At 38.5% G+C, this 17,673-nt stretch overlaps 1 protein-coding gene and 1 pseudogene across 2 annotated transcripts; both read left to right on the top strand.

Annotated features, from left to right (window-relative positions):
- The first annotated feature begins 1,232 nt into the window (after positions 1–1,232).
- On the top strand, positions 1,233–6,232 carry LOC311287225 (putative C-type lectin domain family 20 member A). Its single transcript, XM_084403918.1, has 4 exons — positions 1,233–1,598; positions 3,040–3,381; positions 4,654–4,739; positions 5,747–6,232. Exons 1-4 carry the CDS (start codon positions 1,283–1,285, stop codon positions 5,867–5,869), a joined length of 867 nt encoding a protein of 288 aa, XP_084260044.1. The 5' UTR covers positions 1,233–1,282; the 3' UTR covers positions 5,870–6,232.
- A 5,010-nt stretch (positions 6,233–11,242) lies between these two features.
- Positions 11,243–14,096, top strand: LOC311288435 (annotated as a pseudogene). Its single transcript has 3 exons — positions 11,243–11,256; positions 11,444–12,417; positions 13,497–14,096. The product of its transcript is annotated as an uncharacterized misc_RNA (transcript).
- Positions 14,097–17,673: the final 3,577 nt, after the last annotated feature.

Genomic DNA, 17,673 nt, shown 5'->3' with positions numbered 1-17,673 from the left:
TATAAACTAAACTAAACTTGGCAGCAGAAAACAGTGTCTTCTCAACATGAACAACACAAACCAAACTCTTCCAGTCTCAGATAAACTACAGTGTTTGAGGGCGGGGCTAAGATACGCTGTTCAGCCAATCAAAACCACAGGCTGACATTATGCAAATTAGTTACAAACCTATGCAGGTTCAGCAAGAAGTGAGACTGGAATTACTGACGACTCGTTTCAGTTCAGAGTCGACTCTTTCGTTTAGTAGACAAAAACTCCATTTATCTTTGATCTTTGCAAAGCTTTTACATTCACAAACAGCTCTATTACACACAGTATGGAAGGGAATACCTGAAAAAGCTTAATAGGAGCACTTTAAAATCAAGATGTCCTATCAATCAATCTCCAATATTTTAGCACTGCTTTACAACAGAAATACTACATATACAACTAAAGGGCCCTACACACCGGGACGAATATCGGCGCGAGTTATTCGCCAGCGTTTTTCAATGCGTTTTTTGTGTTCACACCCAAGCGATTTTCGCTGACGATGAGCCGAGTGAACATGCAAATTCATTCCCTGACATTAGATGGTGCTTAATGTAAAACAGAAACCACTCCATAACAATTCTCTTTTATCAAGATTTTTGTAGTCGCTGTCACGTTTGTCATATAGTTCTTTATGTTCCGACACCAACGAGACCAGCAGCTCTACACTCATCTTGCCTTGCATCTTCCTCATCTCATTTCTTCCCGGCAGTGTAGACGCTACTTGGTGTACATCTTCTTCGCCGTTACGTACGTGTGCACGGCAAGTACGTTTGTGTTTGAGCACCCCCAAGTTGTGTTTTACTGTAACTTCAGAAGCTCCAGACACGTGAGCAAAAGCGGTAATCTCATTGGTCAGATAGTTTTTGATGCGGCGCGTCAAACCAAAAAAACGAACCCGAGGCGTTTTTTAAAAAATGACGCTTTTACGCGTGCCGTTTTTCGCGCCGGTGTGCACACTCACATTGGCGCCCTTTGTTTAGTCATGAGGCGTTAAACGTCGGTGTGAACAGGCCTTAATGCTGTAATTTTTTTAACGAAAATCAAAATCGAAGACAACAAGAACTTGTTCAACAATGATAATAAAATAAAATAAAAATCCAGCCAAATAGAAACAAATACATTGAGTGGAACCTTTAAGAAAGACACTGGGGAAAATAATATCTAAAAAGCTTGAAATGAGTGTATTCTGTCGACAGGATTCCTGTCACTGACTCTGTGTGATCCACACGAGTATGTTCTGATCCGAGAGTCGATGCCGTGGGGAAAAGCTCAAAATTACTGCAGGAAAAAACACATCGACCTGGCCACGGTTCAGAGCGATGAAGACTGGACCAATCTGCAAGAAGTCAAAGATGAAGAAAAGTTTGATTTTTTAGCCTGGACTGGACTCTACAATGACATCAACAGCTGGCGTTGGTCTTATCAAGATGAGAGTGTAGTGTTTCAGTCCTGGGAATCTGGCCAGCCGGATAACTACGGTGCGGGAGAGGAGTGTGTCGCAATGTATAACTCTGGATACTGGTATGATGACAGATGTGATCTCACTAAATATTTCGTGTGTGGTGATGGTGAGAAACACTCTTTATTGATGCTCATTATTTCAGTTTATGCATTTTTTACATATCCATCTATTTATTTATTTAGCAGACGCTTTTATCCAAAGCAACTTTCAAATGAGGAATATGGTATGCATGAAGACATTAATATAATGGCATTAGGGGTGGGGGATAGAAGTAAACATTTATATCACAATTGGGCAGGATCATGAATTTTGTGCAGATGAATAACGGTAAATAATTGTGATTAAAGTGCAACAACCCAATAGAAGGATGTGCACAATCATATTTAGACTGCAATTGTATTCACAAATCGAGTAAATATGATTTTTAATGTTGTGGCGCTGGAGATTCAGCATCGCAGTTTTACATATTTGAATGGTTTATTGTTTTATCCAGTATTTCAACCACCCCTAAATTACATTGTCTTAGGATTTAATTATAATAAATTTATATAATCAGTTAATAACACAATGACCTCAACTGGAACTCTAGTGGCTGCATTGGGATTTCACACCATTTAAGTCCATGTCACACAAAAAAATATTTTAATTTTATTAGGGATGCACGATATATCGGCCACCATATCGGTATCAGCTGATATATGTCCTTTTTTAATGTTATCGTTATCGGCCTGATTATAAAATTTTGCCGATATATTAAAGCAGATAAATAATGGATTACTTCCTTCAGCTGAGACACTTCAGATTCGCACTGTTTGAATTGCGTGAAATATGATTGGAATCACTTCAAAAAATGTAAATACAGTTAAGTGTCACGGTATAGTCTGTCATATCGGCGACATAAAATTATTATGAGAACATTATAATTGTGTGTTTGGGACATAGTGAGACTTCTGTTTTTGTAATCAGGCTCTCAAAAACTATATAAAAATTTGGATTTAGATTTATAAGCCAATATATCGGTTATCGGTTTTCAAATATAAAGAATTATCGGTTATCGTATCGGCCAAAATGTTCATATCGGTGCATCCCTACATGTTATACTTTAAATATTCTCAAATTATACATATAAACCTCAAAATGGGAGATTAAAGGGATAGTTCACCCAAAAATACAAGTGTTTGTCAATAACTGATCATCATGTCATTTCAATCTTGTATTAACGCTTTCATAGAACACAAAGGAAAACATTACACAGGTTTTAACACTGAAAATATTTGATTAACTTTCACTCAAAAATTGCTAATAAATTTCACAAATAATTACAAAGAAATGCCAAGTAAATTAAGCATGATATTTGGAAGTAGAATAACTGAAATGGAGTATAAAGAGTTTTTATCCATGCTGGGTCCATATAAACTATGGAAATATAATAAAAAATTGACTTCTGGAAACAAGTTTTGGCAGGTTTAAGAGGCTCACACTCGTTAAACTAGAGAAAATGATTTAGTCTTGTCATGCTTTTGATGTCTTGACTCTGTTTTTCACAGAAACGACCAATGCAATAAATAAAATGGTTTTAATCAAAACTGAAAAGACGTGGCTTGACGCTCAGAAGTATTGCAGAGAGCATTACACAGACCTGGCCACTGTTAGGAGTCTAGAGGACAACAAACAGATCGTCAGCTTGATAGATACTATGGATGAGCCCTGGATCGGACTGTACCGGGACTCGTGGAAGTGGTCAGATCAGGCCACCTTTACTTCCTCAACCCAACTCACTGTTCAGAGACTCAACAGGATGCACAAAAACTGTGCCGGTGTAAATGATTTTAGTAATTCTATTAGCGATTATGATTGCTCTGGACTTTATTACTTCTACTGCAGCAATGGTAAGTTCTTTACTTTCCTTCTTTTCATTGTTTGTTGACAAAAAACTGAATATGACTGTTCATTTAATAAGAGTTTCCCAAACTGGTGGTTTATGAGAGAACTGTGAAAAGATAATAATTTATTACATCATAAAAATGTCAAAATACAATATTAATATTATACATATATTTTTATAAAAATGCAAAAGCTAAAATGTATGAATATAGGGATGCACTCCAAAACCCAAACCCAAAAATATCTGTTTCGGCCGAAATGTTTCAGTAGTCGAAATTTCGGTGCAGCACTATTTATAAATATTATATAATTTATAATAATAAAACAACACATTCACATATTACAGTTCTCTGATGTTGGTTAATGGTCACGTGACATGCAGATAAACAACTAAAATATTGAATCTTTTTCTTAGTAAGTGTTTTATTTTAACACATATGATTTAATTATATACACTCATCTTAAAGTCAGTTCCACATTTTTTGGTTCGAGGAGCTCCGATTGGTCGCCCACTGATCGCTATCGGCTGATAATGGCTTTGGGAAGTTCGTCTTCACATCAGCACATCGTCTGCACAATAAGAGCTTGCTCAATAGAGGCAGCGTCGCTTCGTCACTAAACAGAATTACAGAATTAGAAAGTTGTGTAACAGTATATTGGATCTGTGCAGCTCTTAAAGTGACAGTAGCCTAATAATCCTGCTGCTGTCTCGGATTATTTCTCAGTCTTTTGTTGTTTGATTAACATTAATGACACTCACTGCTCTTGAATGACACATTTTTGTAACCTTAATTGTAATGATTAATCTATGTTTAATTTTAAAAGATCATCCAGTATTATTTTACATTTGATTCATTATTAAATTTATTTAGTATTCTTCCCTACTGTTACACCTACCTGAAAAAAAAAACTTACAACACTGTTTATTTTTACTAATCTTTATTCTGTTTTATTTATTTGTTCTATTTGTTCCATTAAAAAAAAATAAAAAAAAAAATAGTGCATTGCATAATCAAACATTTAGTTAAGATCATTTTAAATATAAAAAAATTGTAAATATATTTTTGAAAAATGTCAAAAAAAATGCACCCCTCCACCCTCAAATAAAAAAAATAGATATCAGTGATTTTATCGACTCCAAAAATCCTGATCGGAGCACCCTTGATTTTAGTCAAAGGGGTTCGGCTGACAAGAAGTTTGGGAATCCCTAATCCACATTTTCATAAAGTATGATATAGTAAAACACAAAGTAAGATATTACGTGTGTTGTCCTGCAGTGAAGAGAAAGCAGGTGATCCGAGTGGAGGTCAAAGCCAGTGAGAATGCGGACGACGCTACATTGAGTGCACTCGTCTTAAACAAGGTGGGTTTTATAACACTCAACAGACTCAAATTAACCCTCTGGTGCTCTTCAGTCAATTTTTTACAGACAAATTTTACACTTGTTGTTTTGTTTTGTTTTGTTTTCTTTGTCGGAATGTGGTACGAAACTTGGCAAAGGTTTTGGCACTTATAACAAATAGTCACATGTGTGCTCCTCGTGGTCAAAAATGAGCGCATTGGGAAATTAAATGGGAGACGAGTTTCCTCTAGTGGAAGCGTTTGGAACTGCAGCCGAACACAGTCTCACTGAAAGCTCATTTTTTGAGATGCCAAACTTGTTTAGATTTATAGCTTTGATTTTCTCACAGTTTTAGAATAAAACATGTACATACAAATTTAAAATAGTATTTTTGCAATTTTTTTATAACAATAAAGGTAAAATTTTAAACTTTTTTAAAAACTCTAAAAACTTTCAAAAGAGATCAAACAGAAGTCTGTGCTTTAAAGCATTCAAGATTTACCACAGTTTAAGTTGTAAATGTAATTTTCAGGTCTATACGCTCACAAACTGAATAAATGGATTATAAATACAGCGTAAATATAATTTAGTGCCATAAAATCCCCTAAAAATAAAAAATATTAAAAAAACATTATCGAACTAAAATATAGTACATTCTCATTTCATTGAAAATAAAACATACATTTCTGTCATTTTGACCGACACGCAAAGAGCTCCAGTAATGTATTAAAATTCTGTGGCTGTGCTGGCTTGATGATTTCCATTCATGTATGACAATAAAGCGTCTGATGAGAATCATCACACATGTATTATTTTTTAAGACCTTTTGCGACATTTGTTTTTGGTGACGAATGTGTTCAGATTTGTAAGCATTTGTTCATGAGTTGGTCAGTCCTTCGCGTAATGACAAAATATTGTGTATGTGTTTTGAGCTTCGCCAGTTTCTGCACTTTCGGCAAGATTTGTAAGATAATTTTGAGGAGAAATACATCACACTTGTTTAATGAAAGCCTGTTTTTGTGGTTTAGCTACAGCAGATGCTGAGCGATCAGCGATCAGCGATCAGGAAACTTACATGGAGGAAACAACCGAACGGAAAAATCTTCCAGAAGAAAAAGACTACCAGTAATGCCAGTGCTCCAGTTTGCTGAAGTCATGTTCTTTATGGAGTGAAACTTCTCAAACCAGTGCTTCATTTCATTCTTAGTTACAGATATCTGAATTAAACTAGATGAATTACAACTTACAAGTAATTAGTCAAAAATAAATGTAGATCTATTCGTTTAGCATTTCTTCATTTAGCAGGCAGATATGTACAGCTGAATATGAGCTAACAAATGTAAACACTGTAAAATCGTCATGAAGAATATCCTAAATAAAGGCCTTTGGGATGATATAAAAAACTGCATCAGATCTTCTCACAATAAAAAGCACTACTGAATTAAACACTAGTGAACTTCACTCAAATGCACTGTATACAACTGTACGCTAATAAACACGGTCCTTTGCATTTGTTCTCTGATTCAGATGCACGCGTGAATGCGCATTTCCATTTACAATAACAAGAGAGACTATTACGCCACAATGTTGATTCACAAATGTAAGTGGTTTGATGGTTCTGACACAGTGACTGTTACCACAATTACTCCATAACCTACACATTCGTTTATTAATTATCTAAGAATGAGAAAAAAATATATTTAGAAAACCCCTAGAACTCAAAAGTTTTGTGAGCCGACACAAAATTTCTCATGCAGGGTAACGCAAACATTTTGCAAGCGAACGCAAAATGAATGACATAATTTTTCTTTCCATCTATTTTTTTTTTTCACACACATCAACAACATATGAAGCAGCCTCTATGGAAGACACTAGCACACATTTCAGACGTGAATCATGGCAATCATTGGTTCTTTAATTTGGCACAACTTAAGTTATTTTTCCCTATAATTATTTGTATGTTCTTTTTCCTTCTGTGTGTTTTCATTTACATTGTACATATCTCACTCACTGTATCTAGTGGCTTTGGGTTTTTGTAACAAATGATCACGTTTCCAACACTTAGTGTTTTCTATTCATGGTTCTTTCTGCTGTACCCAGTCTACCAGCAGTAGTGTGATATCTGAATGTTGTGTTCCGTCTCCCAGACCTTTAAAGATCGTAACAGAAGTGTGTGTGTGTGTGTGTATGTGTGTGTGTGTACTTGTACAACTATCTTTGTGAGGACCAGTTTGATTTTTAGACCATTGGAGTGAGGAAAAAGAGAGTAAAGTGAGGACATTTTGGCCAGTCCTCAGTTTCTGAGAGCCTTTAAAACCTGTTAACCTTCGCCAGTGCGTCGGCGCATCAAGGGCATTTGATACAGTTTCAAATGTGAAGTGAGAACTTTGATAAAATAAATTAGGGATTGAAACCCTATGAATAGCCTGTGAATAGCCAGTCGTTAGTAACTATAATGCAGACAAAAGAAATGCATATTTAGAGCCATAACCAGGCTGGAGAGAGGTGTGAATGTGTGCAGGGGGAGACTGAGACTGAATGGGGCTCGTTTGCACCACAACACAATAGAGACAAAAGACTGAATGGATGACTTAGATGATGACTAAACATCAGTAGCATTTTAGAGTCTAATCAAAATAAAGTCATATGACATGATCTTGAAAAACATTTAACTAAATACAGAGTTTTGGACTTATTATCTTCAGATTTTAAACATAGAATGTTTAGACATATGGCTTTAGCTGTAGTGCATTTCTAGATTGCTACAGTGCCAACTTCAATTTTATTTTCATGAGGATGTTTCATAAACATCATACATTTCTAATAACTTTACAAAACTTTGAAGCTATTTATAATAATTCTACATTTACAAAAAACTGCCAGGTGTCAGCTTTCAAATGAGATCATACTTGTGCTTTTAGTGCAAAGGGTTCATGAACTGTATCTGTTTCAGTTTGGGTATGTCATTTCTGGGGATTTTTCAAAAGTGGGGTTGCAGCTTAACAGGTTAAAGGCCTGTTTGAGGGTCAAGACTTGGTTTTAGGGATAAGGTTATAATGAGATCAAGGGTCGGGTTAGGGTCAGGGGTTGGGTTAGGCCCTTAGTTGTGATGGGTAAGGTTAGGGTAAGTGGATAGAGATTGCATTGTGTCAATGAATGTCCTCATAAAGATGTGTGTGTGTGTGTGTGTGTGTGTGTGTGTGTGTGTGTGTGTGTGTGTGTGTGTTGTGGTGATAGAGTCACATATGCAGTATATCTCACAACACACAGAAACGCTGAAGTGCAAAAAAATCCAATATCTCGAATCACACAATCAGACTCGTCTGGACTCGGGTTCATTAGAGAGTCACAAATGACCGTCTGCTTTAGTTTTAGACCTGCAGACAGCAGATCTGCTGATCAGAAGAAGGGGAAACACACCTCAGCAAACACTGGAGTGGATCTGGATCCTCCAGGATGGGTGTCTGCCGGTTCCCGGCTCTGCTCGCTGGGCTCCTGTGTGTGACGGGCTTCAGGGTTCAGGGCCAGAATGGGAAAGTGTTTAGTGGTGTGTGACTCCACTCCCACCTCGGAGCCGGCCGGAAACACGTTGGGAATGTCAGTGCTGTAGGATTATCCGTGAACAGTCCATTTCATTAAATGAACCCAACACCACATTCCACAGTTCGGAACGATTCCCCATCAAACCATTAGTAAGTCATAAAACACAGTCATGGTGCCGAGATGACTAAAGGAGATGTCACACCCCTTTCCCTTTTTGTGCCTGTCTAATCTCATACCAGCGATGCCAGGACAGCAGGAAAAGATTTCTCTTTGTTCCCCAAACTTAAGACCAAATGGCCAAGAAACCCTGTGGTGACCCCAATGCATAAATCCACAGCCTTATCAGGAAACGAAGGATGCTAAGGCATTCCCATGGCACAAACCTTAAACCAGGGACCCCTCCTTTCTGCAGCTGTAAATTCCAGAGACTTTTGTCTCCAAAACCATTAGACTGAAATTAACCCACTTGTGGTTGAATACAAACAACGGTCTCAAAATTGCTTCCAATAAGCTGAATTGATCACCAGTATTTACCTCACATATATCTTAAGTATCATGTATGTTTTATATAACCTGTGGAGTTCTTTCTGTGTGTTTAACTTTTATTAATGTCTATTTGTAGGGTTTTCTACCTCAGTTATAGGAACTAATCGCCAGAAGTTGCCTCATACTTGTGTATCCTCAGTATTATGTATGCTTTATATTATCAAGTTAATTTTGTGTGTTAAACACTTATCACAGCTAAATCCTTAGTTACTTCCACCTCAACTATGGGAAATATATGAATTTTGGTACCTACTTGATAGGCTAATTACATGCAAGAACCGGAGAACGGGGCGTAGGTCCCGCCCAAGACAATATCTGATTGGCTGTCGCACTCGGAAGGACGGGTCGGATGGACACGCTTATAACCCAATGACAAGCAGCTATGCGTTGCTTTTTGCCTTGCTTTTGCATTGACTTTTGCTCTTGCTTATGTTTGTGTTGACCTTTCCATTGTCCAGCGTGTATGCTTACATACTCTTCAAACCACCAAGAGCAAACTCAAAACTCATCAACTCCGTTAATAACATCACTTTTCTCTGTCACTGTTTGAATGAATGTTTGTGTGTTTTCGTTAGTTTAGTTTGTGTGTATTAGAGTAGTTCAATAAAGTCTTGATTGATTTTACATACAAGCGTCTTGTGCTATGTGCTTACAAGTTACTGCCTTAAACTGTAGATTTTGTTACCTTGCTCATAATCAGTTATCATAATTTTATGATATTATTACCGTAGACCACAGGATAATATTCGGTCCAGAATTGATAAAATACCCTAATCTCAATTTATCGGTGGACGAATAGTTGATAAAGTGTTAAATATTAATTCGGTTCTTATTCACTGTAATTCAATACCCTTTGAGTTATATTGATCCAAATTTCTTTATTAATCTTACAGTGCGTTCGGGATAACGAACGGGTTGCATTCTTAGCCATCAGGAACAACCACCACGAGCCCTCGGAGATGAGCAACCACACAATGACCATTTACTTCGACCAGGTAGAGGGAATATGTGAGCCTGGACCACAAAACCAGTCACATGGGTCAATTTTTTGAAATTGAGATTTATGCATCATCTGAGAGCTGAATAAATAAGCTTTCCATTGATGTTATGGTTTGTTAGGATAGGACAATATTTGTCCGAGATACAACTATTGAGGAACTGTTCGAAAATCTGGAATCTGAGAGTGCAAAAAAATCAAAACATTGAAGAACTTGCTTTTAAAGGAACACGCCGACTTTTTGGGACTTTAGCTTATTCACCGTATCCCCCCAGAGTTAGAGAAGTCCACACATACCCTTCTCATCTCCGTGCGTGCCGTAACTCTGTCTGACGCACCCACTGCTAGCCTAGCTTAGCACAAAGACTGGAGGTAAACGGCTCCAGCTAGCATACTGCTCCCAATAAGAGACAAAATAACGCCAACATTTTCCTATTTACATGTTGTGATTTGTATAGTCACAGCATGTACGAATAACAAGGTCACATGAGACAGCCATCTTCTAACCGTATACATACTGGGAACTATATTCCCAGAAGGCGAAGCACTACTACTTGGGCAGAGTCCAAGCTAAGCTAAAGTCCCAAAAAGTCGGCGTGTTCCTTTAAAGTTGATCATTTATGTTCGCGATTTTGCTGCAATCACTCACAATTATTTTTTTGTATATATATTTACGGTAGGGAATGTATACAGTGTCTTCATGGAACATGATCTTTACTTAATATCCTATGATTTTTGGCAAAAGAAATTAATAATTTTGACCCATACAATGTGTTGTTGGCTACTGCCATATACCTGTGCGAATCGTGACTGGTTCTGTGGTCCAGGCTCACATATGAGATTGATGCTTAGCGTTTTATCAGCACTGCATGAAGCAACACGTGTGTTTTTGTGTCCCGTCGAAGGTTCTGGTGAACGTCGGGAGTCATCTCAATCCGGCACGGAGCGCTTTCCTATGGAAGCAGATTAGTCTCAAATATAATTCACGCAAAAAACATGATTCACAAATGCGTAGACAATTTCACATGCATGAAACCTAATTCACGTGCACACAAAAAAAATCCACGTGCGTGAAAAAAATATATATTCACAAAAAGCAATTCACATGCGCAAAATAAAATTATATACTAATAAAATACATTTCACAAATGCAAAACACAGTTCGTTGATATACAACTGTGCACAAAAACCTTTGAATGTTTAAAATGTACGAGTGTATTCTTGCATTTGAATGTGCAAATCGTCATTCACGTACGAATCGCCTTAGATATGTGTGTGTGTGTGTGTGTGTTTTTGAGACTTTGCTGGCAGCATAACACTCATAACACAGATGAGTCGTACTCTTTAGCCAATCAGATTTAAGCTTATCAATCGACCAATCAGTATCACTTGAGGGCGGGCCTACCTACATGTTACATCATCAGCTTTCGACCAGTTCATGGCTGAGCAGAGGTAAGTGCAGTTAATCGTTCATTTCTGTGTTAACTGAAGTTAAAGAAGTTTGAGATCAGTTGAAGCAATAGTTTATTAACACATAATGTCTGCATGTTGGTGGGTGTTTATACTCTTGAATCCTTTCTACACAAAAGTTATTTGCTTATATATTCTGATATTTGCGTTCATGTCTTCCACTAAACAGATCAACTCTTATTCATCAAGGTCCTCCAAAACAATATCGTCTACATACAGAGAGAAAAGTGCTTGATGATCATGGGAAAGTCCGAAAATGGACTTATGGGAAAAAAGACACCAGTAAACGAAATAAAATTGTTCTGCTGGTGGGAGAAACCGGCGCTGGCAAGACGACTCTCATCAACACCATGGTCAACTACTTAATGGGAGTGAAGTTTGAGGATGAAATGTGGTATGAAATCACAGAAGAAGAAGCCAGAGACCAATCAGAATCACAAACCTCTGAAATCACCATGTATGAGGTCTGTCCTGAAGAGTCCTATATCTCTCACCATCATTGATACTCCAGGATACGGAGACACTAGAGGACTGGAAAAAGATCTGGAAGTTGCTGAGAATTTATCCACACTGTTTCAGAATAATGATGGAGTTTGTGAAGTTGATGCTGTGTGTTTTGTGACTCAAGCGTCTAAGAATCGTCTCTCAGACAGACAGCATGACATCATCAGTTCAGTTCTGTCTTTGTTTGGAAAAGACATTGTGAACAACATTGTGTTTCTAATCACACACTCTGATGGTCTGCCACCCCAAAACGTCCTCAGCGCCATTGATAAAGGTAAAATCCCCTGCAGACGAGACCACAGCGGCCAACCTGTTTATTTCTTATTCAACAACCGGCAGGCAGACGCCCGTCATAGTGAGAGACGTTACCTTCGTGCTCAAAGAGACGCCTGGGAGGACAGCATCGACAACATGAACCTTTTTCTTCAGTCTCTCGAAAAAAAGAACAGAAGAAGTTTGGAGTTGACTTCAAATGTTCTGATAGAGCGCATTCAATTTGAAGCATTTATTTGCAACTTACAGCTGCGAGTCAAAGAGAAAGAGTCCAAGAAGTCTGAAAAACTTCAGATCCAGGAGGTAATAAGACAAAACAAGGAAAAGATTGAGGAGTGTAAAAACTTCAACATTAAATTGAAGCTGATGAAACTGATGACTGATGACACACAACTCTTCCTCTCATTTCGACCAGATGATCCCACAGTAGCTGCACGGGTCTCGAGCTGTCTGGCAGACATCTCCACATGGATGAAGGAACATCACCTGCAGCTCAACCTGGCAAAGACTGAGCTGCTCGTCCTCCCTGCTAATCCGTCTCTACAGCACGACTTCACCATCCAGCTTGATTCATCATCAATCACCCCATCAAGGTCGGTCAGAAATCTGGGAGTAACGTTTGATGACCAGCTGACCTTCACAGATCACATTTCAAAGACAGCTCGATCATGCAGGTTTGCGCTGCACAACATCAGGAAGATCAGGCCTTTCCTAACTGAGCACGCAACACAACTCCTCGTCCAGGCCCTGGTCATTTCTAGGCTTGACTACTGCAATGCTCTTCTGGCCGGACTTCCAGCATGTGCTACCAAACCTCTTCAGATGGTCCAGAATTCTGCAGCTCGTCTTGTCTTCAACGAGCCCAAGAGGGCCCACGTCACTCCTCTGTTAATCTCTCTGCACTGGCTACCTCTCGCTGCTCGCATCAAGTTCAAGGCATTGACGCTTGCTTACAGATCTATCACACGCTCAGCTCCCTCCTACCTTCACTCACTCCTACGAGTCTACATCCCCACCAGACGCCTACGATCAATCAACGAGCGACGTCTCGTGGTTCCATCACAGAAAGCCACAAAATCACTTTCCAGATCATTCTCATTCACAGTTCCATGCTGGTGGAACACTCTCCCCACCCTCATCCGGAATGCTGAATCCCTGACAACATTCAAAAAACAGCTGAAAACCCATCTCTTCCATGAGCACCTAAACTCATAAAAAAAAAAAAAAAAAAAAAAAAAAAAAAAACCTTTCCCTTAAAATCCCACTTATCATGCTTATGCTACTCTGAATAATGCCTGAACTTCGTATTCTGAACACTTCTTGCGTTGTTGTTGTCTTTTGCCTCTTCATGATGACTCGCTTAATTTAGTCCTGATTTGTAAGTCGCTTTGGATAAAAGCGTCTGCTAAATGACTAAATGTAAATGTAAATGTAAATTCAAAAAGTCTATCAAAATAAAGGTTCCCATTGAAAGCGCTTCATGGAAGCACAGGAAGGCGACGACCTGCACCGTCTGTGAGGAAAACTGCCATGAGTTTGACTGCTGGTGGGTTTCTGATCCCAGCAAATGTGAAGTCATGAAAAAAGGCTTCTGTACCGTGTGCACAGGGAAGTGCCACCACAGCAAACACGTCAAAGAAAACAAGAAATACATCGTCAAAAACACAAGCTTGACGATAGATTTTGATGATTTTAGAAAGCGTTCTAAAAAAGCTCAAGTACAATCCAAGAGATTTTCAGTTGTGATGGATGATCTTGACAAAGATTTACAGATGATTGAGGATCAAAAGTCAATTCTTCTGTTCAATGCTTACAAGAACATCAAGCATCTGTCTCAGATCGCATTAAAGCCAGACTCGGCCTTCACTCTTCAGCATCTGGACTTCTTCATCCCCAAACTGAGAGAGGCTGGGAAAAAAGACTGGGTCTGTGAGCTGGAGGAAATGAGGAGAACCGCTGAAGCTGAAGAAGCCAATAAGGATGCTCTGAGTTATCTGAGAGCTGGTCTGGCAAAAGTTTTCCTTGGTGAGCAATCACAGGCATAGTGATAGGGCAGGGGCCCTGTTTAATCATTTAAACAATCAGAAATGTTAATATAAACATGCAGCAACATCTCTGCATCGGGGGCCTCCTTCTCTCATTATGCTTTTTCCGCCTCGTCTCTTTAGCTAAAAATGAAGAGGAATTATCTGCCTGGTATGGCCGCTCGTCTTACTTTGTAAAATCACAATAACAAGAAAATGTTGTACTTTCATAAAATAAAGAAAACAAACAGAATGCGCTTTCTGCCGCTTCTGTCTCCGTGAACTGGAGCACGGCTCAAAAAAGTATGAAACTCCACGTATAGGCTTACATGGCATACAGACATGAGAAATATATCTTTAGAAAGCTTGAAAGTCTACTTTAAACAAATCGATTTGAATAGAAAACAAATAATCTCTCCAATCTGTTAGTTCATGTTCTGTAATAATAAATGAGTATCATTACATTTTGGGTACTGGATGATATCTTTATTTAACAGAAAAATGACAAACAGTGATTTGTGTTAATTCTGGTTGAGCCCTTATATATTTTATGTCCATCAAATTCCTGTTATCTCTTTTGCTTTTATGTTGATTATTGCCCTGTCTCTTTGTAAAAACGCTTGTAAAATAAAGCAAAAATAAATACAAACATATTTTTAAGACATTGAAACTGCATTTTGTCATTGGGATTGTATTTCAGCCAAGCTATGATCAAGTCAGCAGACCTCCTTATCTTCAGGTTAGTGACAAACAATTAGTGAAAGGATGCAAAAAGCACACATTGATTGTCTGTGACGTCACAGACGGAGCGCCCTGAAGTATAAGAGGGTGCACGTAGTACAACTCATCAGATTTTTTGTCTGCATGAGCCATTTGTTTGTTAGCACGTTGAAGGTTGGATTATGGAAATCCCAAGCAAGTGCCTCCATGTCCCAGGTTTTTACACCTGAGGACACACACAATCTGTGTGTTCTTTGCTTAGGAAAGGAGCAAGCATGTTCAGTGGTCGAGGGGATGTCTGAGTCCCCCAGCTAAGGCCCCGCTGTAGCCGAGGCAAAGCTGAGGCTTCAGTCGTGGGGATCGCAGGCCTAGCTCACCGAGGAGTTTGAGAGAGGGATGGCTGTTTCTATCACTCTTTTTTTGGGCTCGAGCGATTTGCTAGATCAGGATGTGCTGTCTCTTGAGTCATCTGATCCAGCAGTTAGTGTACTGCTGGCCCCCTTCAGGTTAGTGGATGTGGTTGATGAGGGTGAGGATAGTGTATATATTAAGTCTTATCATCCTGCCAGCCCTGCACACAGGGAACTGTTAGAATTCATGGCCCTCGCCACAGCCAGATTGGATCTGGTTTGAGGGTTTGAAAGATTGCGGCAAGCTAAACAGCGCTTACTTTTAGGCAGTGTTTGCCCCTTCCCTATGAATCTTCCATTCCTTCCCGACTTCCACGCTGGAGAAGTGGAGAAGTCATAAAAGAAGCCATATTCAGCCCGGATTCATCCATTTTAACATTTGAACTTTGCAAATGTGGAAGGATTAGCTCCAAAGGTGAGTCAGAGAAAGAAAAGAAATTGCTCCTCGAAACCCCAGTTTCACCCTCAGAACTTCTGTTGAGGCAGTGGTTGGGAAGTTTAAGAGAGTTGAGGTTGTTCAGGAAATACATTCCTCACTGATCCAGATCCCCACCTAAAGCCTCCGTGGGTTCTAGCCCGCCACAGTCCGAGGAACGGAGGTTTAGGTTAAGATCTGAATGCTGGTGAGAAATTACATCTCTGCCCTTCCCTCTTTCTTTTTCCCTTTCACGCTCATATTGTGTTAGGATAGAGCAGAGTGACGTTGCTTTATATGTCTACATAATCTGTTCGTCATCCCCTCTCCAGCAAAAAGATCTCAGTGCTCCCCTAGGTCCCCACTATTAATGTTAATGTAAGAGAATGTAAGAGATACACAAAAACTACAACTGACTTCCAGCCACAGCCTTAGATGAAATCAACTGAAGATAAAAGAAGACATTAAAGATCTCAGCAGAGGATGATTAAACGACTCCAAAAACAGCATTACCAGCCTCATTTATTACAAACTTTATTTCTGTCATATTGCTGTGAATTAACAGAGGTTTAGATGTTGATGTTTGGTGGAAAATGTTTTGTTTGGGCTCACCATTATGGTGATCAGTGCTTGTTTTAGTTGGCCTCTTGACCCTTGACTTTTATTAACTTATTTCTCTTTCACTAATTGCAGTTGTTTTCAGCAAATGATTCTGTGTTGATAAAGATCTGAAGCAGGTCGACAACAGGTCTGTTTTAATGGCAGTCAATCAACTGCATTAAAGTGATTTAAACAACTGCTTTTTCTGTAGTTTCATGATTGACTTAATAAATTATGGAGTTGAAGCATTAATGAAAAAGTAACAAAACAATCAAGAGCCCAACTACTGTACATGAAACACTGATCACTACAATGGTGACTTTACATTTTTCTCTTTCCTTCATTGATTTTTACTCATTAACGTCATCACTAATGGTCACACTGGGCAGTATTAATTAAACACGGGATTTTGTTGTGTAACATCAAACGTTAAGCCATTTTTAACCCTTTAAAACTGGATGTGTCGTCGACGACACAGCCAACTAAGCTGTATTCATGTAACTGTAACTCTTCAACCGTTTGCACTATCAAAATAATTTAAATAGTTCCTGAAAGTAGACATCATGCGCTTTTCGCCAATATACGGCTTATTACGGTAATGTCATGCTTTCCGTCTGCAAATGACAGCAGCGCGGGATGGAAGGATTTGAACAGAGAGATTCGACGCGCGGCAGGTTAGAGTGTTTTGGATTGCATAGAATAATAAAAGAAATGAACAAATACATGGCGAAAGAAGTGTTAGACAGCAGAAGAGGGGATTGGGATGATTTTTAATGAAATTTGGGAGGCGGATGGCCGTTACTCTTTCACGTATGTAAGCATGTAGTGCGTGCGTGTGCATGCCTATGAATGGGTGCATTTGTATGTGTGTGTATAAAAAAAAGTATCCTAAATGAAAACTGTGCAACTCAATGTCACAAACACTTGTATATATGTATTATAGTTCATTTTTCAACTTTAAAGTGTTAGTTTCTTTCGTAAGAAACTACATGTAAGCATGTAATGCGTGCGTGTGCATGCCTATGAATGCGTGCATTTGTATGCGTGCGTGTATGAAAAAAAGTGTCCTACATGAAAACTGTGCAACCCAATGTCACAAAAAAGACTTGTATATATGTATTATAGTTCATTTTTTAACTTTAAAATGTTAGTTTCTTTCGTTCATGATTTTTTCTGCTTTTTTTCTAAATAAAAATCAGTAAATTTTTTCTCGTTTTTTTATTTTTGTCTATTTAAATTCTATTTACAAACTCACCACACACAATAATGGTCAATAACTGTAATTTGTTGAAAGCTTATCTTTTTCTGAAAAAGATGACACCTTGCACATGAGGATAGCACATTGTTTTAGAATTTTAGAGTCAAAAAATCAAATTATGTGAAAAACACCTATTTTAGCTTCAGGTTCTAAAGGGTTAAGACAAAACGTTAGTGATCCTTAATATTTTAAGGA

The sequence above is a fragment of the Rutilus rutilus genome (genome assembly GCF_951802725.1).
Source record: "Rutilus rutilus genome assembly, chromosome: 3".
Classification (NCBI taxonomy): domain Eukaryota; kingdom Metazoa; phylum Chordata; class Actinopteri; order Cypriniformes; family Leuciscidae; genus Rutilus; species Rutilus rutilus.
The sequence above is the reverse complement of the archived record's forward strand: the minus strand, read 5'-3'. Positions and strand labels throughout refer to the sequence as shown.

Bases quoted from the DNA above. Each gene is read 5' to 3' on its own strand.
- LOC311287225 (XM_084403918.1), top strand. From the start codon at position 1,283: ATGCCGTGGGGAAAAGCTCAAAATTACTGCAGGAAAAAACACATCGAC. The intron at 1,599-3,039 runs GTGAGAAACACT...TGTTTTTCACAG, and splicing joins ATATTTCGTGTGTGGTGATG to AAACGACCAATGCAATAAAT. The intron at 4,740-5,746 runs GTGGGTTTTATA...TTTGTGGTTTAG, and splicing joins GTGCACTCGTCTTAAACAAG to CTACAGCAGATGCTGAGCGA.